We start from the raw sequence: 24273 nt of genomic DNA, 5'->3' as shown, positions 1-24273 counted from the left end.
ATTCTACTTTCTAGCTCAAAATCATGAACAAGAATGTTCATCAGTCAGTTAATTAAAACCAAGCACACATGAGTTATGCAGTGGGACAAGCAAGTCCACCTACGATAAAGACACAAAACAAAAAATCTGAAAAGTTTGTATAGATAGTATTTTCCTTTATAGTATTTTTCCTCATGTTATCTTTGATTGTCAGAAACATTTAAGTGTGACAAACAACTGAGTGGAAGCAATTAAATAAGATCATCAAAGGTCCTGGGCTTATCCATCGACTAAGGTAGAGTGGGAGACTGAAGAGCTTTAGCTATATCACTGTTGGACATTGTTTCCCACCCCATCCATTACAGAACTGGAGAGCCATTTCAGTGACAGACTGCTGCATCTTATGTGCACAAAGGAGCTTTAGTGTTGGTCCTTCCTCACTGCACCTATTGAACTTTAGAAACATAAAACTGCTCCCAATAAACTTAAACTAAGTATTGTGCAGTTTTTCACATTTCAGATAACATTCCTGTTGTTGGTTGCATAGTTTTCTTTCACTTGTAAATAATCTGTTGTTGTTTATGCACAAAAAACACATCTCAGTTGCGTATTTCTGTCAGTGAGTGTCTTATTTTTAATAACTGAACATTTTCTTTTGCTGTAAATTTGTCCTTACTACACAGCATGTTATTCTTACTTCTGTTAATATTTTTTGTGTGTAAATTGGTGCTTTAACTTGTTTGTCACTTTGCTGCTGGTACACTTGAATGTCCCCATTGAGGGACAATATGTTATTTCTATTCCATTCCATCCTGAAAAAGCAAACCGGAATAAATCTGAAAAAAAGCTGATATAGCATCCTGAAAATAAATATGTATAAATAAATAACATTTCTAACTTTTTTTTGGATGAAATTAACCAACAAAAAAAACAACTAAAATATTAATTTTAATTCACATTGCACGTTTAAAACGGTTCAGTTAATCCCATTTTTATTTTAATCACAGAATCAATAGCTTTGTTGAGAGAAATGAAGTGCAAAAAACATCTTCTTGTAAGTAAACTAATTCAACTTTTTGTAATACAAATATGATACTAAGAGATTTAATGGGACAGGCTATGCTGCGCATGCTCAGTGCATCCCCCCGTACTGTGGTAAATGGCTGCCAGGAAAGATGAACGGATGGGCCGCGTCTTCTCGCTGTGAAGCACACCCATCTGGAGGACCGTTATCTCGGGTGGTGCCGAGTTAAAATGGTCGATACACGACCAACCAGCCACCCAGAATCAGTTTTTCATACTTGTGAACATCGACCTTGAAGCGTAAGTTGTATTTTTCCCCCCTGTTAAATGTTGGCTTAACGCTGTAGCTACGCGCACAGTGTTTCTGCCATTCTGCTGCTTGTTAACTGCGCTTCAGTTGGACTATCTGACGAGCACTTCCGCTATTTACCAAACGCTTCATTGTGTGGGCTTTCACTGGTGTATTTTGTGAAAAATAATGGCGTGTGGGGCGTCATTAGCTGCGGCTTTGTGGACGAATTGGTTGTTGGTCCGGCTAGCTACAGCAACACTAGCTGACAACGTCGGCTTTAATTGTTGGCACTGCGCCGCTTTCTGTTCGGTGCTGCTCATCACCTCCACAACGCATGTATACTGTCAGTGCTTGTTGATTTCCCGTTTATACTGTAAATCTGTGGTTTCTTGGTCTACCAAATAGCTTATATTTGCTTTGTATTTTCCATGTAGCAATGCCCCGTAAGGACTGATCTAGTAGCAAAGTGTTGCATTCTTTCTTTTGCAGCTTAAGGGGGTTTGTTTCCGTCGAGACGGAGGGGTTACTAGAGTTCATGGCACGTACAGCAGTCAATGCAGCACTCAGTCATCCATAAGATTTTAACTTAAGATAGAAAATCATCTCTGAACTCGTCAATGTTTTTTCTTTAGCATAGTAGGATTGGATTTTGCTGCTTTTTGCATCTTATATTTCTTTATTTTCATATGTGTTACTAAACACTGTGATTCCTGGATGACAATATGTCAACGTTGGGTCATAAAAAAGAGGAACATTACATGTTGGAGATGTGTTTAGATTTCTGGTTTAAAGGGTTTGTTCTTTTTTGTATAAAAAACAGTGACTTGGTGTGTAGTAACTAGGGCCTGCAATAAGCAATAGATCAATTAATTGCATGATTAAAGTAAAACAAGCTCAATAATTTCCATTTGCATAATTTATTGTTTTTATTTTACGTTCTCCCTCTTTTTACCAAAAACTGGAGGACAAAAAACTTCATTCTGGTGCTTTGGCCTCTACTTGCCCCTTTTTTTTAAAAAAAAAAAGAACTTTTTTTGTTCTTTTTGTTTTTTTTACAGAGACTTCATATTTTGTTGTATTTGTTGTTTTGTTTATTTCTTTTGGAAACATTTAATTGTCTTCTACTTCCAGTGTTAAATGTTCATTAGAACTTAAACTTTATTGATATTTGAGAATGTTTTGTAGCATTAATAAGCCATCATCAGTATAATACCTGAAAATGGTCTCAAAGCAAAAATATTATTGTTTATCGCAGTAACTTCTGGGACAATTTATTTGCAAAATTTGTCATTGTGACAGGCCTAGTTGTAACTTTTTTTTTTCTTCAAAGGTCTTTGGCAAGTTGCTTAAACATATTATCTTACACTCAATGTTCAACTAAAAAGTATTTATGCATCCATATGTTTATTTATTTTGAACATTTTAAAATGACGTAAAAAAAATGGTCACTACTTCTTATTGAGAGTCACAGTTATAGTTATTCTTTATTTCCTATTCCAAAAACCAAAAGTGTATCTAATATGCCACATATACAGGTTTCATCTAAAGGTGTAAAAATTATATTTATACAATCAGAAAACATGCAGCTGGTGTGGGCATACATGTTATTGGCATGCATAATCTGAATCGATATTGCAAGCATTGATATTGTAATGATGATTGCAGAACAATATATTGTGCAGCTCTAATTTTACTATTAAAATAGTTTTTAATTTTAGTCTGAGTAAAAACATACCCAAAGTATGTAATATTTAGCTACATTTAATTACACATTTAGTTATTTTAACTTGCAAACAAATACATTGGGTAATTATGTTTTTAATGTCATTAAAATGTTTAAATAGTTGAAACTGGGTTTAATATTTTTCAGGCGTGAATGTATTGGGGCAGATAAATTGTTACAGTCACTGTGGTGTTGTTATGTAAGGTAGGATTCTGAAAAACAGTCTCTGTCCAGTGAATTCAGTTACATAAGTTCTTAGCATCCTGTCCCAGTGCTGCAGGGGTATTAACCAATGGAGACTCTCACAAATGTGAACAACACCAGAAAAGTCTTGCAGCTTTGCATCAATAATTGAGAACACAAGTATATTTAGGTGTCGCATTATGTTTTGCTAAATGCATAAATCTGATGCATATGATTTCTACTGAGCATTAATTGATATAAATGTAGATGTAGAAAATGGCATCTTAAATGAAATGTTTTTACGAGTAGGGTTCAAACAGAAGTCATATGATGTTGCAGTCAGCAGGTTTGAGGAACTGTCTGTTTGCTTTTAGCATGGGAACATGTTCCACATTAACTTTGCTGCTCTGTATAGAAATACAGCAAAAAAAAGTAAACTGTAAACATGCATGAAAAATATTGTGGAAAAATTTCAATATTTTTTGTCGATTGTGTCAAAAACACTCAATTCATTTTACATAGACATATTTTGAAGATTAAGGTAATAAAAACCCAAAATTCAGTATCCCAAAACATTAAAATATTGTGAAAATGTTATGGCATATTTATAGAAAGTTGAGTGGAAGGAAGAAGTGCAGTATGTAAACTTGCAGCATGAATGCCTGCAGTCTTGAGATGATTTTATAGCTAAATCTATTCAAGAATTTAAGGGAAATTCAGAAGGAGTAAACTGAGCCTGATCGCATCAAGAACCACTTCACACAGATGAACCCAACACCAGAGGTTACAAACGCTGTATTTCTTGCGTCATTTCTAAATCAGAGACTACGTCAGAAGCGTTTTACCTGGGCTAAGGAGAAAAGGGACTGAAGTGTCACTCAGTGGTCCAAAATCCTCATTAAGTCTTCATTTGATTTGGAAGTCGATTTTCCAGAGTGTGGAAGAAGAATGAAGATGCACAAAATCTGTGTCAGTTTCTGCAGTTAGTGATAATTTTGAATGCTATGTGATCTGTTGATTCTAGTCCACTGAGTTTTCTAGAGTCCAGAGGCAACGCAGCCGTCTACCAGGAAATTCTAGAGCACTTCATGCTTCATTCTGCTGACATGCCGTGTGGAGATGCTGATTTAATTTTCCAGCAGGACTTGGCACCTGTCCACACTGCCAAAGGTACCAAAAGCTTGTTCAGTAACCATGGTGCTACTGTTCTTGATGGACAAGCAACTGGGCTTGACCTGAACCCCATAGAAAATCTATGTAGTATTGTCCAGAGGATGAGGAGAGACTCCAGAAGGTCGTTCTCCTCAATGCCACGCTGCAGTGATGTAATAATTTATGCAAAAGGAGTTCTAACCATTTATTGAGTTCATATTAATGAACATAATTTTCGGAGGCATAAAATTTCTGGTTAAAATATCCTTTCTTTTTGTTTATTTATCTTAACTAGGTTTCTAAGACATCAAATTTTGGGTTTTTTATCATTGGTGTTCAAAAAAGTACTAGAAAAAAAGGCTTGAAATAGTTTTGTAATGAATCTTCATAATAATAAGTTACACTTTCTGAAATGAGTGACAAAAAAGCAGAACTTTTTACTGAATTTCTCATACAGTGTATATTTAATGGACAACTGTGACATGAAAGCAGACATAGTCAAATTGCTTAATCAACCAAATTCATTCTAATCACACATTGAGCAACACACATGGAAAAGCTTTTAATCAATTCTGAGCAGATTAAACAGATTATCGGTGATTGCATCACATGTTGATAAGATAAAAAAATGGAAGGGAAAACTAATTTTTCACTCATTCAATTGAATATACCCTGCAATATATATTTGTGCAAATAGTCTGGATACATCTGAAATGTGGATGTTCTTACTGAATGAAAAACAGCCACAGGAAGCTGGTTTTATATTTGGAACATGTTTTAAAATAAATCCAGATCAGCCTCAAAAGATGGAAGGCATTAAGGAAAATGAAACAATTTTCTCCTAAGGTGTGTCTTCTCCATGTGTGGACTGCCACGTTTACCGGTAACATGAGTCCGACTTGCTCAGACAGAGAGCAAATGGCAAACAAAAGCCTAAATGCACAGCAGAAATATTGTTCCATTATTTGTTTTGGAATTTCAATCTTTGTTATAAAATGTCCCAGATTTGAAAATGTTAGCTTTATGTTGGAAACCTTCCATGCTATATATTTACAATCCAAAAACAACAACACTGACTATCTCTATTTTTTTTAAATCAAAAGACTGAACAAAAGTGTTTCATTGTCATTTCAGTTAATTTTTTTTCTGAGAACTGATCAGTTGCCTTTAAAATTCTGGCAGCAGCCTCCACTCGTCTGTGCTTGTTTTATTTAGCTGTCTGTTTGTGATGTGCTTTTAAATTGCTGTTATGATTTAACACTGCAAACTAACTCTTGTTCTGTTGCAGGGAGTCCAATCGTGAACAGAATTTTAAGATTGTTTTATGATGAGGAAAAGTTCAAAAGTAGAGATAAGTTCAGGTTAAGGCTGACACAGAAAACAGAGGGTTACGGCTCTATGGTAAAATGAAAGTAGTATTGATGCATAAGAAGAGGCCTCCCACACACCTGAGTACCCTATAAAATGAGTGAGCAAGCTGTTAAAACCTAAAGAAGGAACAAAACAAACTTATCTTCTGTTGACATCAACCAGGCATAGCGGAGGAGACGGAAACAGTCTACAGTAAATTTGAATTATGGAAAGCCAGAGTGGTTTATGGAAATTACAAATCTTTTGCATACTGTTTACAAACTGTTTTGATGTCTACTCATGCTTTGTTTATATTGTATTGTTTGCTCCGTATTTTTCATTTGCCAGTTTATTGCAGTCCTTTCTGAAATTGATTGTTTAGGTCTGCAAAGTCCCACAAGCAAATGCTGCCCTAATAAAATCAACCAAAAGCAACACACCTGTTATTATATAGGCTATTTCGGACTCTGCTAATATTATGTTTTTTAAAATAATTAAGTAGTCTTGTAATGAATCCATTTAATTAATATTGATATTTTTTTAGAAAACAAATGATTACATGTTAAAAATATTCCTCTGTCATTTTTATTGTGGCAGGCATAGTTCTTCATAAAGCAGGGCTTTTTTTCCAGCCTCTTTGCAGCAGAGTCGAGTGTCTTTTATTTCTTTCTCCTCATTCATTCTGCACTTCCCCCATGGCTCTCCGGATCCCTGTGACCTTGATTAATCCTGCTCTTTTGTTGCTCTGTGCCTTTCATCTTTCTTTTTTTTTTTGCCATTTCTTCTTGTCTAACTGCACCATATTGAATTTCTATTCTCCTCTTGCATTATTTCTTTTTCGTTGCAGAGCACCCACTATCAACTTCTCACCTTAGAGGTCAGTTCTGCCTGCCGATCAGCATTTCACCTGAGGCCATGGCAGTGAAGGACCGAGTAGAAGCAGTTCTCAACGTGGGTCTGCGTGTCCCTAGCATCATGCTGCTTGACGTCCTGTACCGCTGGGACGTCAGCTCCTTCTTCCAGAAGATCCAGCGCTCCAGCCTTTCCAACAACCCTCTGTTTCAGTACAAATATCTGGCACTCTACCTGCACTACGTAGGTTAGTATTGCAGCACACACATGTGCACATAAAATGTAAATGTATACAGATATTTTTTTCACATAATGGCCACATAAACATAAAATAGTTTATTTGGAATTTTTTTGTGATTGGCAACTCGAAAGGTCTCACAAATTTTAACCTTCTACTGTTCCTGACTGATCTCTGATGTTCTCTAACAAACCTCTGAAGCCTTCACCAAACATCTCTATTTACGCTGAGATTAATTTAAGCACAGATGGACTATATTGGTTGGACTGGGTTTTATTTAAGGGTAAAACAATAAAAGGGTGACTCCCTATGCATGCATCCCTTTTAAACTTTTTTTTCTTTTAAACTATTCTTCCTTCTACTTAAAATACCACCAAAATACATTATAGCAATTACTAAAGCTCCAATCGTTTAGGGCTGGAGAGAGGGGTTTTTAACAGTCCAAACGGGTGTGATTCTCTCTGTTCTGGCTTTAAACCAACAGTAAATGGAAAGTCTTATTCTCAGTTGGTGTCACTGGTAAAGCCTTTTCTCAGTTCTACTTGTGGTTCCACCTCTGAGTTAGACAAAGGTACTTGAATCCCAAATTTCTAAATTGCTGGAGTTGCAGTGCTGGTATTGGATCTCTGCTATTTTCCATTTTCATTTCCTTCTGTAAATATTTATAAAGGACAAACAGAAATTCAAACTGCCAGTAAAACACTTTGAGCAGCAAAGGGTGGGACAATTTCTCTTCCTTTTTAATGAGATTAAATGTTGCTGAGTAGAAGTCAGTTTTAGGTTTAAAAGTGAACTCAAAAGAGTATTTTGAAGACAAAAAAATAATCAGAGCAGACCAAGCTTTGTGTTACAGTAAAGAGCTGTTTGCACGGCTAAGAGGGAACCAATAGGCAAAGTATAAACTTTTCTTTCCTTGTTTCTTTTCATGGCTGCATTTTTTTCTCAAGCTTGGCTGCAGTTTATTGATGAGCCAATAGGCTGGGTATGTGCTGATGACCACTATGGCTGGACCGGCCGAATACAGAGGGAGCAAGGCAGTGAAAGCAAATGATCTGCATGGAAGAGCTTCTGGACATGTTTTAGGTTGTAGACTGGAGTATAATAAAGTTGTTTATTGCAGAGATGCTCAAAGTTTCCATGCAGTTACATAAAATGTCACAAGCGTAATTTGTTGATTTCTATGACTCAAAACAAGGCTATTATTACGAAATGCTGGAAGTGCTTTAAAATGTGTTTTCCGTGATGCTTTTGTTGCAGGTTACATCCTGAGCCTGGTGCTTCTGACTCTGCCTCGCCAGCATCTGGTTAAGCTCTACTTGTATGTTCTGACGGCCCTGCTGCTTTTTGCTGGTCACCAAGTTTCCAGGTATAAACGCTCACAAACCATTGTGTTCTCTCAACATGATGAGAGAACATCAAATTAGTAGTGATGTATTTCTCTTTAAGAATCACTTATATACCCAAGTCAAACATCATTCTTGACAGAAAGAGGTTTAAAGCCTAAAATAACAAAAGGAGAAACTTTGTTGTCCTCCATTAAGCCTTCCTGTGATCTGTTGAAAGTCTTGCTTTCTCACTCTCTTGTAGCATAAATTAACTACTAATATGTTTCCAATTAGACACCTAATACGGAAAGTACATACCTTTGAGTTTTTCTCTTTTTTGATCCAGCACCAGTATCAGTCTAAGGAGATTCTATGTTTTCTGTACTGGTTGTCCCAAACGTTGAGGCCAGGAACCCACTTTAATTTTATACAATCACTTATAGTTTTGTATACTCAACTGATAGTTGGGTCCAAAAATGGTTGCAGTGTTAATTTAATCTTGACATGAAAAGTGTGGGAACCATTGATCTGTACAGTGAGGTGCAGAAAGCAAAGCAGACCTGCAACCCACTCTGCACATAAGAGCTGCTGCTTCTTCCACAACACTTCTAGGAGAGAGATTCTATGCTCTACCTTTTTGTTTTTCCATCCATCTATCCATTTTCTGTACACCCTTGTCCCTTAGAGGGGTCGGGAGGGGTGCTGGTGCCTATCTCCAGCTAACGTTCCGGGCGAGAGGCGGGGTACACCCTGGACAGGTCCCTTTTTGTTTATTGCAGCAGGAAAAGGTTTGTCAAGAAGTTTTTTGCATCTTGCTGCTGTTTTGCACTCACTTATGCTTCAGCAAGCAGCTCAATCGCAGACACTGAGGAACTAGTATGAAATTCAGCGCTTTAAGAAAACAAACTTGACTGGAACTGATTAATGTTTTTGTGATTGAAGCAAGACATTTCAAAGAGGCTTTAAATTTGTAAGAAGATGAAGATGTTTAACAAAAGTCGTTGTTTTAATTGTTGAAGTCTGTGACATCAGCTTTATGTTGCCATTGCAGATATGAACAACACAGTTTCTTCTGGGTGTGTCGCTTCTGGGTCAAATGCAACAAGTTTATAATGATGGGAGTTGAAATAAAAACATAAAAAACCAATGTCTTAACTTGGACTGAAGCTACTGCTGTTGCCAGTGCTCATCCGTTTAATATAAAAAGAGAAAAATTGATCTCGGGTATAAAAAAAACACAGAGCCCAAAGACACTTACCAAATTACAGTATCTACCTTATGTATGTTAAATATATGCACTTGACATAAAAAAGTCCATCTCAGTCAATCTCAAAACATATTGATGACAAATGTTGGTTTCCTGTTCTTGTTTGTGAAAAGATTATTTGAGGTGGTACTACACTGTAAATTGGTGTTACATAACAGCTCTGTGCTCATCTTTTGCCCTCTTTTGTCAGAGATTATGTTCGCAGTGAACTGGATTCAGGCTATGAAGGACCCGTCTACCTGGAACCGCTTTCTATGAATAGATTCACCACTGCACTCATAGGTATAATATAACACACACTCGGTATATGTCAAGTGCGCACACCCCTGTGCAAATACCAGTTTGTTGGTTTGTCAGAATTAAGACTGAAAAATTATTTCAAACCTTTTTTTTTGCATCTCTTAATATTTTCCTGCAAAAATCATATTGTCCATAAGACACAATATCTACTCTACAATGTCATTACTGTCTTTAACTTGTTTTTGTCATGTAAATAAAATAAAATGCCATTCCAATTTGACTAAAAGCCTTCAGGCTTCTGCTGAAAGCAGAAGCGAAAGAGGGATTAAATTCTTCCATATCACATTGAGTCGACACATGCACCCAAATGAACTAAAAAATGAGACATTTGAGGTTTTTGAGCTACTTAGTCTCAGTCCTGAAAGACAGACAGATCAGACAGAAAACAGGAGTCACCGGATGATGATGGTGGAAAACAGATGTACTCAAATAGCTTATGTGGAAAACCTTTGGCAAGCAGAGTGGGAGAACATTTCAGTTTCAAGATGTTGGATGCTCCTGGTCTGTTACCACAGGAGACTAAATGCTAAAATTCAGCAAAAAGCTACTTCAGCATATTCATTAAGGGTTGTATATTCTTTATGCAACTACAGTATTGCAGTTTTATAATAACATTTTTGAACCTAACCAATTTGTTGTTTTTGATTGGAATTTGTAGGATATATGTCACAATAAAGAGAAAAGTTTTCAAATAATCTATTACGATTTTTTTCCTTTCTTTTTATTTTTGCATAACAGAAATCTGGCATTTTTACAAGGGTGTGTATTCTTGTTTTAGATCCATTGTAGACAGAAAAGCTGTAGTAAGAGTAGTTATACTGTTAATTTAATTTCATCTCTGTGAATTAATTATTTACTCCTACAAAATATTGATATGTACAGTTTGGTGTTTAATTTGCTATTTTATAACTCTTCTTTTGAAATGTAATGCTGTGTTAAAAACATCTATCTTTACTGAATTGTTGTTAAAGCTCTGTACTGTAAACTATACATTTAATCTGGTCTCTGGAAAAATTATGCTAGCTACCACATCTAACATGTTTCATGTAAATTTGTTAAAGTGCAAAATGTTGCAGTATTTCTGCCTTGTAATTTCTTGGTTCATCTTGCAAGTGAAAAGAAATGGGGTCTCCTTGGTTATAAATAGACCTCATGAAGTGCTGTTCTCACAGAAAATGCCTGAGAAGGCAAAAATAACTGCTATAAAAGACAAAATGTCCGAGAGGGGAAATAAATGTATTTTTCTCTACTTACAACTTTTGTTTTATTAATGACTTATTCTTACTGATCTGGGACTGATAAATGTTCTAAAGAATAACTGGTTAATTCTCAAAAACACAAAATGTTTTGTGTTTTTTTGTATAGTTATGTCCATGTTTTACATTTCAGTCCATTTGTCTTTCAGGTCAGCTTGTGGTGTGCACTCTGTGTTCCTGTGTGATGCAGACCAAGAGGATCTGGCTTTTCTCTGCACACCTCCTCCCACTGGTGGCAAGACTTTGTCTGGTTCCTCTGGAGACCATCGTCTTCATCAATAGATTTTCAATGATCTTCACAGGCCTGGAGGTCATTTACTTCCTAGCTTCTAATTTACTGGTACCATATAACTTGGCCAAGACTGCCTACAGGGAACTCGCTCAGGTAATAAATTACTAATGTGGCCTTATGTTGGAAGATTCCCATGTTTTCCCCATGAAGCTTTAGTTCTGGATTGTGTCTTCTTTCCCAAGATGAATAATACTCCTAATTACCGTCTTCTCTCCTCCTGGTTTTCTGTTCTTGTGTCCCAGGTGGTGGAGGTGTACGGGTTGCTAGCTTTAGGGATGTCCCTGTGGAACCAGCTGGTTCTTCCAGTTCTCTTTATGTGTTTCTGGCTCGTGCTGTTCGCTCTTCAGATCTACACCTACTTCAGCACCAGAGACCAGCCTACCTCGAGGGAGAGGCTTCTCTTTCTCTTTCTTACAAGGTAAGAACACAGTACCTTTAGTCAAAATTTGAAGGCCTTCTGGGCTTGTGTGTAACTCATTTAAACTCTGTTTGCTCCTTTGTATAAGGAATGATCAAATTGTAATTTGGTACCTATGAGGTGTTGGATCAGTAATATTCGTGTGGGTTCGTCCGAAGCTTGTTGGTCATAGAAGTGAGTGATATGGACTTAAAGTTTTGTCATGATATTTTGTGGTCAATCAATCAAGTTTTTTTGTGTAGCACATTTCAGCAGCAAGTCAGTTCAAAGTGCTTTACATCATAAAAACATAAAAATGCTACTATTGTGATAACTATTAGGGACAATAAAAACTATTTATTACTTTTTTTTTAGATACGGTAATTACATGGCTGTGACTGCATAGCACAGCAATTACAAACCCCACAAGCACAATTGCAGCTCTTGATATATATACCTTTTTGTGATGAATTTATATGATTAAAGCATGCATAGTAACTGCATTTAATCATATTTCAAATTTATTGATATTCATTGTTGCTCTCATAGAGCAAACAGTGGAGAAAATACTAAAATACAAATTCCAACATTATGGACAATAATGTTAATGTTTTATAAACATTATTAATTGGGATTTATTGTGAAAAGAATAAATCAAAATTCTTAAGAAATTTATCATGATATATGATAAAAATTGGGTAAATGCCTACTCTTAGTTGGTCATACTTCTTTTATATGGCTGTATATCTTTGCCTCATCTAGTCACTTGAACTGAAAATGGATAACTTCAGTCAGTTACTATTTCCACACTAAAAGGTGTTGTCAGAGTGACCTGGCTGTGCCCAGTATGGTACATTTGCTGCTTTTAAACAATATATTTAATTTTTTATTCATTCAAATTTACTTAGTCATTCGCAGCATTGTCTTTATTGCAAAATAACTGTTCTAGCACAGGAAAATGATAGAAAAAAGTATACAACGCAAACATTAATGCTCAAGCTGAAAATGATCCAAATCCAGTTATCAGCCATTTTCCTGTTGCATCTCTATTTCCTAAACATTATGTAACATAAATATTGTTTATAGACACCATGTGATTTACTGCTACATCATTTACAGTTTCTCTAAACTCTCCCCTTTTGTCCTTTCCTCTTCTCCATCCACGTGTTTGCAGTATTGCAGAATGTTGTAGTACGCCATACTCTCTGCTGGGTCTGGTTTTCACCGTCTCATTCATCGCGCTGGGAGTTCTCACGCTCTGCAAGTTCTACTTACAGGGCTACAGAGCCTTCGTCAATGACAATGCCATGCACAGGTGAGTGTGTTTGCTTGTTTATTTGAGGCTGTATATCGAAATAGTTCTCAAATTTCAATTTTATCTGTCTCCCACATGTGCAGAGGAATGACTGAAGGCATAACGCTGCTTATCCTGGCTGTGCAAACCGGCTTGATAGAGCTGCAGGTCATCCACCGAGCCTTCCTCCTCTCCATCATCCTCTTCATTGTTGTTGCTTCCATTCTGCAGTCCATGCTGGAGATCGCTGACCCCATCGTTTTGGCTCTGGGAGCCTCCAGAGACAAGTAGGTCAAACTCCTAATGCACTTTTTTATTTATTTATTTTTTTTAGAAATTTAGAAGCCATTCAGTTGTATTCCATTTATGAGTTCTAATTGTGCTTTTTCTGTTATGTAGGAGTTTGTGGAAACACTTCCGCGCAGTATCTCTTTGCCTCTTCCTGCTCATCTTTCCAGCTTACATGTCGTATATGATCTGTCAGTTCTTCCACATGGATTTCTGGCTCCTCATCATCATCTCCTCATCAATCCTTACCTCACTTCAGGTACATCATAAGCACACTGATATTAAAAAGACTTCTTTTATGAAACCAATAAGTTCTCATAGCTTCATTTAGAAAATCATATTCTAATATTACCCTATGTCCAAACATGGAAGGTCAAAAACTACATTTTCAACTGTTTATCATGTTTACATGTCTTTGGAATGGAGATTTTATTCTTTTTTTGTAGTTCTTAAATGTAAGTAAATAGTAATGTTTAAAAAGTCCTATATTTACTTCAGGAAACTTTAAAAACCTTGTTCTGATCCTTTGTTGGTTGATTTACTCTAAAACAGTTCTTCTTTCTCCACCAGGTTCTCGGTACGCTGCTGATCTACGTTCTCTTCATGGTGGAGGAGTTTCGTAAAGCTCCAGTGGAAAACATGGATGAGGTCATTTACTGTGTCAATGGGACCTATAGATTGCTGGAGTTTCTGGTAAATGTTTCCTCAAAACTTAGCAATTATGACATTTTTACTAAGCAAACATCACACAATGTTGGAGAAATTGTGTGGAATGAGTTCAGATCAGACAATTTTCTCTTGATTGGCTCTGATCAGTTATGAGATGTATTTTGGTGCATAATGGTGAATAATGTTATTATCTTTATTTTCTGTTTGATTAATAACTATTAGTGAACATGAATTACATTTTTCAATTTTAATCCTTAGTAGAAAAAGATAAATACTCAAAATCAGTGGAGTTTTTCTCTTACTCATTAACTTCTTTGTCGCCAGGTCGCAGTGTGTGTGGTGTGCTATGGCATATCAGAGACTGTATTTGGCGAGTGGAGTGTGATGGGCAGCACCATTATTCTGGTCCACTCCTACTATAATGTTTGGCTCCGAGCCCAGCTGGGCTGGCAGAGCTTCCTGCTCAGGAGAGACGCTGTAAACAAGATCAAAAGCCTCCCAACTGCAACCGACGCGCAGCTGGAGCAGTACAACGACATCTGTGCTATCTGCTTCCAGGTAGGCGGAGGCTTTAGTGTGTATAAAGAGTTTTTTTGTTTTTATCCTTTGTATGATTAAACTCATCACTCATTGATTTGATTTATTTAGTAAGATATTTAGAGCCTGACCTGCCAGTTCTGATTTTGGCCAATATCGATTGCTTTTTCTCTTTTTTTTGTTCTCTTTTTTTATGTCTGAAATGAGAAAAAGAGGACAGTGGTCAATTTCTAGACCTTTGCTGAGGTAGATAAGATCTGTGGATAAAATTGGCTTCATATGTGGGTATCGGCCAATCAACAATCTCTCAAAATTAAGAAAATCAGGACTGATTTATCAGCTGTACGGCCCTACTTCTAACCTAGAAAATTACTGTTATTACATTTGGAAGCTATGTCGTTGTTTTTTTTGTCATAGTTCACGCGTTTAAAAAAATCTAACATGTTTTTGCTGATATTACATTAAGCTGATTGACAAGAAGTTACTTTTGTTGGGTCCATTTGGTACCACACTTAAATCCTTTTTCTTCTTTCATCATATTTTTTCCAAGATATACTTTATTTCTAGTAAAGATTTTTAGGTTTTTGCTTGATATTGAGTTGTCTTTATGTCCTATTCTTATCCAATAAAAGCCTACATGAGCAAGAGCGAATGTAAATCTAAATTCTTTTCTCCTTCCAGGACATGAGCAGTGCTGTCATCACTCCATGCAGCCATTTCTTCCACGCTGGCTGTCTGAAGAAGTGGCTGTACGTCCAGGAGACTTGTCCTCTTTGTCACTCTCAGCTTAAGAGCCAATCAGCTGCCAGCGGAGTTCCCAACCAAGATGCCGCCGCAGCCGATCTGATCCCTGCTGGACAGGATGAAGTCGCTGCTGGCAACGAGGAGAAGGAGGATTCTCCTTCTGATGATGTGAAAGATTAGAGAGGTGATGGGACCTCCTGTCCCTCCTGCATGCACTCTGCTCCTCTGCACCTTGCCAGTCCATCCTCTTCCTCACCTCTGACTGATTCCGTGGAGAACCAGTTGCAAACAGATCATCCATCTACATCCTCCTGCTCTACCTCTGACACGCCTGACAGACCTGCTAACCTTCGATTTCGCTCCCACGCGGTTTCCCCCTCCATCCGACACTCCTCCTCCTCACAGATACTGACCCCTGTTGACCTCCACGAGATCCACTGATTCGACATGGCCGCCCTTCACAGCCCAGCTGCCATTCTGAGGAAGTTCCTTCTCCTTCATGCTCATCCAGAACTCCATCGCTGCACACATGCAAAATACACGCATGCACTTAGCAACAGCATCCCCACTCTCCGCTCCCTTTATTGTCCCCTGAAATCCAACTTCCTCGTATCCAGGGTTCCTACAGTTTGAATGAATAAGATTTGAGTTTACAATTTTTCACTTTACAGTAGTATCTAATTAAAAATGACAAAAAAGGTTTTGGAAAATGTTATTTCCAGGCTTTGATCCTAACTAACAAAGCTGGCCCAAACAGATTCTTAGTTTACTTCACCTTTGACAATATTTTACACTTCAGCTATTTCTTCATCTACCACAAGTTGGAAATGTAAATATCTTGGCGATATGGGCATGTATGCAAATATAATTTAAATGTTACGGAGATAATGGGGTAGATACAGGGAGTTTATGGACCATACGTTGATTAAGAAAACACCAGAAAAAATGTTCACTACTATTCTATTTAATTCCTAACTTCCATTATTTGGGTTGCAGTTTATTTAAAGCCGTTCCACTGTAAAAACATTTGATGTAACCTTAGATTGAAGTAGTTTACTAGTACCATGAATGGGTGACACTGACTTAAATGAAAATGTTATTTTGATATTTAGGGGTATTTTTCTCACAGCACTCTTAAAACTGATGGTAAAAGAAAGTATTTAAAGTTGTTTTGGTAAAAATGTTGTTAATGCATACAGCCAGGAACCCAAAAACAAAAACGCTCCTGTAGATTTGCCTATAATCAAATGCGTTACTATAGAACAGTATTTTGTTTAAGTTGTGCTTTTGTACTGCTACACATTACACAATATTTTCAGTCAAATATATTTTTTAAATATGTATATATATATATATTGATGTCCCTCATTAATTTATACTTTAAAAATAGGACAAAGATCAAATGTAAAAACGAATGAACTTCTGAACTAAAAACTGCCTAGGAACCCTGCATATCTGATTCTGAGAGGAAGATGAACTCAGTTTGTAAGCCTGTATTGATTATTCAGATCTTAAAATATAAATGACTGGTTAGAGATATTTTGACACTTTATCTTTAAACTGTTACCTTAATCTCTCCCCCTTAACTCATGCTGGGAATATTTTTTTTTTACTTCATTTTTTTCAAGAGTGTTGCAGTGATCCATCTCAGAAACAGTTTCAGCTTCTACATCCTGTTTACAAAATGTGAAATCCATTAGTATAATAAGTTTTCTGTATTTAATTTCTTCATCAGCAAAATCGTACTGTTGGACTTTCTCACAGTAGTCATATTTACTGCTTTCGTCCTCCCTGCCTTCTTGCGTGCAGCCTTCCTCTCATCGCTGTACATGTTAGGTTTATCTAATGTCCTTTACGTGCCATGACATGTAGAAGTGATCAGAGGCCGAGACAGCTACGAATGACAATGGGTAACTTATGGTTGCATTTTAAACTGTGACAGTCTTAACATTTCATAAACAAGTTTGTTTTTTTTCTTTCTGAGACTTTTTTTAACGTTTGGGAGACAGTGGTTGTGAGTATTGGTAAAAACAAAGAATTAACAGATACTGAATGTCGTTTCTTGTGGCCGTCACATGACCTGAAGCCTGGTGCTAAGCGGAGGACTTGTGATGTGGTCTAGCCGTTTGCTTCCATGTGAACTAATCAGTGGTTTCACATGGGATGTCGAATTAATTTTGTATGTCAAAGCTTTTGCTATAACACCTCTTCAATATTTGAATCAAATTTGCATGGCTGGTCCCAGCAAAAAGCATCTCTGTTCCTCTTCGCCAAAGTTTTGCATCGCTGATAGTATTATTATTATTAAGGTTAATTTTACATCATATTATTGGACAGGGCAATGCACCGTGGAGATGGAGAAAAGTAGGAAGTTAATATTTTTGACATTTCTGGGTAATTACAGTACCTTGCAAAAGTGTTCATACTCTGATATTTTTCCCCCCACATTCTGTCATCTTCCAACCACTTTGATGTATTTCATTGGGATTTTATGCAAAAGATCATCTAGTACACTTCAGAAGTATATCTAAATCTTGCATCTATTCAGTGCCATCTGAGTTGGTACTACGTTGCTCCACCTTCAGCTGCAGTTACAGTTGCAGGTCTTTCTGGGTAATGTCTCCAGCAGCTCTGCTCATCTACAGACTGACATTTCTGCCCCACTCTTGTTTGCAACAGCGATTTTCAGCTCTTTCCATAGAATACCAATTGGATTCAGCTCTGGCTGAATGTTTAGGATCATTGTTATGCTGGAAGGTGAACCTTTTGCTCCAGACTTGTGCAGCAGTTACCAGGTTTTACTTCTGGGTTATATTGTGTTTGCCTCCATCCATCATTTAATTCATTCTTACCATCTTTCCTGTTTCTGCTAATGAAATGTATCCTTTTGGCTGCAAACACAGTGTGTTGCCATGGGGATGAGTTGCTTTGGGTGATATGTAGTTTCCACCTTATGTTGCATTTTGCACCCAGGCCAAAAAGTTAAATTTTGTTCTAATCTGACTGGAGCTCCTCTTTCATTTCTTGTTAGTCTCATATGTAAAAGGAATTGTTTGGGGCAACAGAGTAAAGGGGTTGCATACAACTGCACACTTTCATTTGTAAAACATGGAAAAATTGATTTAGGATTTTTCTCCCATTTCGCAGCTTTCTGTTGGTTTGTTGCGCAAAATCCCAATAAAATCCCTTTACGTTTCTGGTTGCAATGTGAACGGGACAAATTAGCAAATGTTTTTGGGGTGTGAATACTTAAACTGCAAGGCAGTGGGTCCACTTAGCTGACATGGGCTTCCTACTTTTATTCACTTTAAAGCTCAGCTGATAAAGCATGCTTTACCTGACAGGCTAATGAGAACTGAAACCTATTCCTAGCAGGAACCAATCACTTCGCTCCATCAGGGCGATCAGTATCCCTGCAGCTCAGTCACTCCATGAGAGGTTACTACCAGCAAACTAAGCCATTTTAGTTTTTTATTTTGTCCACCACCCCTTATTTGTGCTCAAAAAAACACTCTAGTTGGCTCTGGGGCTTAGAAAATAAATGTGTAATGAAGGGTGTTTGACTAAAATAATAAAAGTTTAGGGATTCTGATGCACGCTTATATGTAGAGCTTGCCCGCTGCCACAGAACTTGTTTTCGTCTTCAGTGTTTCTAACCTTATTTTCAATCTTTTTCTTTTCTTTTTCTCCTCTTTTATGTTTTTGGTTGTATTTGCACTAATCTCATTTTTACTAGCAATGCTCTAAAGCTGTCCTGTTGCTGTCAGCTACCAAAAGCCCTCTGTCGTTTGTGTACGAGGAAAAAGCCCAATCTGTGTGTGTAATGTATAGAAATGTTGTTCTGTTTGACGGTATCCGTATTGTTTATATGACCAGTGCTCGGTTTCCTCCTGGCTTCCTTGTTGCTTTGCCCAGAAGCTGTCAAGAAGGCAAACTTTTCTGGTGTGAGAAACCAGTCAGTGTCACTGCATCACCTGTGTGCATGACGCGTCCTCAGGCTGAAGTGATCGCTCCAGTGTCCTCTACTGGTAAGGAGTGGGATCAGCATGACGCTGACAAACAGGAGATCTGGTACTTAACCTTTGACAGTATTGCTTATTACCACAATTTCATAAGGTCTTGTTACTCTGACTTTATTTTTTGACTGTACGAAGCATTGCTTACATGGCTGAAAATGAATACATGATAATTGTAGGATCAGACCTTTGCAATGCTGCATCTTTTTGTTTTGTTTTTTAAGGGATAAGATGTTGACTCTGATGTATTGTGTGCATCTTTCTCTGAAAGGTGAACTTATGGACTGTCTTTGTTTCTTTACTTCTAAGCCCCTTCAATGGCTACACAGATTAGTTATGCATTACAAGGTTTTGGAGACTGTATCATGCAGAAGAATCACCTGCATGATACAATGTTTGAAGGTGAAAATTGTCATTGGCAGCTGTATTTGAATCTGCATTGCAGTATTAAATGCTAACTAGCACGAACATTTGTCAGCTTTTGGTTCAGTGTATATTTGCACAATTCTTCCTTGTACACCAAACAGTGCTAAAAGTAGCAGTTTGTTGGTTGAAAATCAAATGAAAAATATTCTAAAATGAATATTTAGCTCCAGTTTTTGTCTAAATTCTTCCTTCAGTGACTGTTAACAGTGTGGTCATTAAAATTCATATTCTCTTAAAGGCCAGTATTACAGTGCATTATTTGCAGCTCTGTTTCAGCTGCAGGATTAACTTCAGATTAAATGTGCCAACATTTCAACTTCAGCAGCTTTAGTTTGTGTTGGTGTAAAAAGAACAAATTTCTAAAAGTGGACCTTTCTGGCATTTTTGATTTCTTTTACACTATTTTAAGAGCATGTACCTGAAACACGATTCAAAGATTTTCCCTCATGTTGTGCCTGAATATCTTTAAGATTTTCAGAGTATCATTAATCAGAGGAACAATAGTGTTGCCTTCTAAAAGCCAAGTTTCTCAAAGCCCAGATTGTGTTTGAAATGGAAATAAAAGAAGCATATGCAAATATGGAAATTGGATCTATAACTGAAACAAGCATGCTGTTAAATTTAGTGAATGCATTTTTAACACAGCTGCTCAATGCTAATACCTCAAAGTGCAGAATGGTGTTTTCTTGCTCTAACTGAGCCTTCCTTTACATTTTTTATTTTTATTTTGTCTGGTTAGTTTCAAAACCTACAGAGATAGGACCTGCTCTGTAAAACCTGGCTCTTGTGTTGAATTAAAAATGTCTCACAGCTGGTTTTCAGACTGGCCTGGTGTTGCCTTGGTTATTTTACAGAAACTGAATGTCAAATAAAATAAACGATTCTCTGCAAAACATTCTGCTCTTTACTGCATTGATTTACTGTATTAAATAGTTTGCTTGAATTTGAATATGTCTTTACTTTGACAATACTAAATCAAATTACCTTCTGAGCATGCAATCATGTTCCCCAGAGTTACCTATGTATTTGATTCAGGTGCGCTTAAGCAGAGACTGGAAGGTGCCTTAAATTCTCAGGCCAAGAAAAAAAGAAGAGCAATACTCAGAAGCAGTCGAGGTGCAACTCTGAGGCAGCTGGAGAGATCTACAGCTCAGGTGGGAAAACCTGTCGACAGAAGCTTTGCAACATCCTAAGCAGATAGTCAGAACAATGTGGTTTTGATCAAGGTATATTTATGTATTTATGTATGTCTTGAATCCAGTTGAGGAGAGAAAATTTTAAACATGCTCAGATGCTCTCAATTCAGGCTGACTGAACTTGTTTTGTTTTGTGGGTGAAAATGCCTGTATTTTTCACTCATTCTCAGTGCATCTGAACACATTGGAAACTTCTGATTAATATCTGTAAAAGAAAAGTCTAGGTACTAGTCCTTTCACTACACAATTATGCACTTGTTTGTCTTGGGCTATCAAACAATATGACTAAATACATAAAATAAACTGACAAAAAATTTGGTACAGTTCAAAGAATGGTAAGAAATTTTGCAAGGCATTGGCATTTAACATTTACAATTTTATTGCAACTTGGTCAACAATCGGTGATTTAAAGCAAAACGGTCCCATTTGTACAGTTTGATCATCAAAATTAAAAGTCGTCACCTACTGGATCTAGAAAACGCCGTTTTCTTTGAACAATTACATACTGGACTTGCTGTTGCACTAACCAGGCACGCGGTGGCGCTGTTGCGCCACATTTATGCTGACGGAGCACAAACTCGTGGGACAAGCTATGCTGAAGCGACGCAAACACGTGCCAAAGACCAGCTCAGTCAAAGCACTCAGTGAGAATCAGTGATTTCTGATTTTCCTATGCATATTTCTGCAGCATTTCTTTATATTTGTGAATAACAGAGATGTATACTTGTGGTTATAATTAGTAATCATTTGATTGACCATGTTTTGATTTTTAATTTCAAGATTTCTCTCAAAATACCTTGGAAGGTCTTCAAACACATTTTGTAAGCAATATATCATTACATATCGCCTAATAATATTAAATATTTAAATGCAATGTTTTTCAAGTTTGGGTAAGGAATGTGTTATTTATGTGCAAAATTTACAGAGTAATTCATGCCGTTTATTTATGATCAAATTGATCTGCAATTGATTTGAGAGTCAGAAAAAATATTTTTCTCTTTTAGGAATTTATGTCAAAGCCTTAATTATGCACCACATATTTTATCTCCCTGAAATTGTATGACTCTATGGATTTCTGTGTGCCACTAGCCCACTACCCTCTCTGTGTCACTTCATAAGCAGAACCAGAGCATAAAAGACTTCTTCTCCTCCTTAATCAAGGTCAAGAGCATTTTCCAGCAGCCTTTTGAGAATAAGAGCTGGAAGAGTGCCAGTTCTCTCTCTGCCAATCATTCTCACATATAGATAAATAGCAGGATTTTTTGACCTCCTGACCTTTAGCAGATCAATAAACTATTGGTTTTTAACACACTTCACTGCATTATCTATTAATATTTGTATTTTGTTTTGACCCCCCACCCCTCCACCTCCTCCTAGCGGGGTGATAAATAGTTTCAAATAACAGATGGTGCCGGAGGGAGAGACAAAGCGGGGAAATCTGGTTGCAATTATCCTCAATTACGCTCATTGTTATTTTGAGCTAATTATTGTTATTGTCACTTTTGTTTGTGTGTCTTGCGGCGCTGGGCTGCAAAAAGGCAAGGCCTAAGACAATAGGGAGCAGGAATATGATGCCATGACAAAAAATGCCTTTTTATAATGGAGCCTGTAACCGACTGATGTAAATAAAAGTCAGAACCGATTTAACAAACGTTTGCACTCACTGATGTTCTAATGAAAGCAATTTAGATTGAAATTAGTACATTTTTTTACTTTATTTTGTAATATGTTAGATAATTGATTATTTTTTATGCAAAAATGTGATAATAATGAACAACATCATGTGAAGCAATGTGGAAAAATTGGAAAAAGATTATCTGCTGCATATACTGCAAATACTGTGCGAAAGTTTTGAGTCGTTCTATATTTTTCTTTTTTTTATTTGCAAGAAGGCAGATTTCTCTCCCACGCCTACTGAAGCTCTACTAAGAAGAAATACTGATATAAGTAAGTTTATGACCAAATAACTAAACAGTGACAATCTTGATCAAATTCTAAGATTTTTCAGGGATTTATTGATCTCTCGGAAGTCTAATAGAACCGACTTTGCAGATTTAATTTGAGCTATGCTAAACTAACGCTAGTCTGTGAGGGAATGGAAAAAGAAAGGGATGAATTCAAAGTCTGAGAACCAACTATTGCTACATTACTGTTTACCACCAGAAGCTTTAAGGACTTAACTGGAAGTCCTAGTTCACATACTTCAGGCTGTTTATTCTCAGGAACCAACTTGTGGTTTTCATCAAATATTTCCACCAAATAAAGGGATAGTTGATGGTCATGGAACCATGTGACACGCTAAAAGAGAGTTAAACAAGTATGACGTAACAAAAGGTGCTAGTTGAAAGAGTACTGCCTCCTGACGAGACGTCAAGAGGCCCGAGGAACCAATCAGAGGCAGACGTGGTGTAACGTGAGTGACATAAATATAGGCAGCTTTTTAGTTATTATTTCAGAAAGTCAGCTACATAGACAAAGAGGTAATTTTGGTCAGATCTAAATGTCTAAGTGACTTGAAGAAAAAAACTTACTAGGTGACAGGTAAAATCTGTTGGACCTCAGAAAATGTAAAGAGCAAAGATACACCATGATAGTCATTTAAAAACAGTCCTACTGCACCTTGACTTTTTCATTTATTTTCTCTGGTAAAGTTAGACGTTTGTCATCAACCGTTACCTCAATAACAACATGTGGCAAAAGCTGTGGTCACCAATTATTTACTTACAATTTATTAACGCTTTGGCTTGCATTTTATCAGGTCTGACAACACACTGCAGTGTTTCAGTGCATGAAATGTTAAGAGAGAAAACATTGTTTATCGCTCGTTATCCTGCTAAGTAGCCATAACAACTGCCAATTCCCATGAGTTTCCAACTTGCAGCTGGAATATTGTTAAATTAGGTGTGATGTCATTTCCAGATCCACGTTTCAACCTTAGAGGTTGACACATTATGAGCAGTCAGTAAGGATCATCTTTGTGGCTGTGAGTGCTTACTAACTCTAAGAGTTCAGATATATCAGTTAATTTGCTTCATATTTACGTTGCAAATGCTCAATGCTAAAAAAAAAAAATATTCACCGATAAAGACATGAGAGCATAAGGATAATGCATCTCTCAGGTCCTGTGTAAGGTTTTTGATAGATTTTCTTTCTTAATTAAAGACTTTCAGATATTGTCAAGTTGTAATAACAACTGAGAAAAGTTTGAAGAACTTCTCATTTTGTTAAGGTCGTTGCTTGCATTCGGTTGCTTATACTTTATTGTAAGATTCAGTATTTATTAATGCAACGATTCCAGGGGAATTGATATTTAATATCTGAATGGGAGATGCCCCCTCCTGAAGAGTCGCTGAGGTCTTTGCTTTGCTCCAGCAGACACAGCTCCCTTATGATGAAAAAATATTGTTGTGCGGGCAGTTTTGGAGATTGTGGTGCGGGCATGGGTTTCACTTCATAACCACTTTTTTTTTTTTT

The 24273-nt window shown here is 36.9% G+C and overlaps 1 protein-coding gene across 1 annotated transcript; it reads left to right on the top strand.

Annotated features, from left to right (window-relative positions):
- Positions 1 to 1129: 1129 nt before the first annotated feature.
- LOC114153794 (RING finger protein 145) lies at positions 1130 to 20498 on the top strand. Its single transcript, XM_028032561.1, has 12 exons — positions 1130 to 1302; positions 6550 to 6801; positions 8050 to 8158; positions 9575 to 9666; positions 11090 to 11325; positions 11475 to 11650; positions 12804 to 12944; positions 13028 to 13210; positions 13323 to 13470; positions 13782 to 13904; positions 14205 to 14438; positions 15099 to 20498. Exons 2-12 carry the CDS (start codon positions 6618 to 6620, stop codon positions 15339 to 15341), a joined length of 1869 nt encoding a protein of 622 aa, XP_027888362.1. The 5' UTR covers positions 1130 to 1302; positions 6550 to 6617; the 3' UTR covers positions 15342 to 20498.
- Positions 20499 to 24273: the final 3775 nt, after the last annotated feature.

This window comes from Xiphophorus couchianus, chromosome 11 (genome assembly GCF_001444195.1).
Source record: "Xiphophorus couchianus chromosome 11, X_couchianus-1.0, whole genome shotgun sequence".
Taxonomy (NCBI): Eukaryota; Metazoa; Chordata; class Actinopteri; order Cyprinodontiformes; family Poeciliidae; genus Xiphophorus; species Xiphophorus couchianus.
Note: the sequence above shows the minus strand (reverse complement) of the source record. Positions and strands in the feature narration are given on the sequence as shown.

What these genes read in the sequence shown, in the direction of transcription:
- LOC114153794 (XM_028032561.1), top strand. Translation starts at nt 6,618, where the DNA reads ATGGCAGTGAAGGACCGAGTAGAAGCAGTTCTCAACGTGGGTCTGCGT. An exon ending in CTGGGAGCCTCCAGAGACAA is followed by an intron (nt 13,211 to 13,322) that starts GTAGGTCAAACT and finishes TCTGTTATGTAG; the next exon opens with GAGTTTGTGGAAACACTTCC. An exon ending in ATAGATTGCTGGAGTTTCTG is followed by an intron (nt 13,905 to 14,204) that starts GTAAATGTTTCC and finishes CTTTGTCGCCAG; the next exon opens with GTCGCAGTGTGTGTGGTGTG.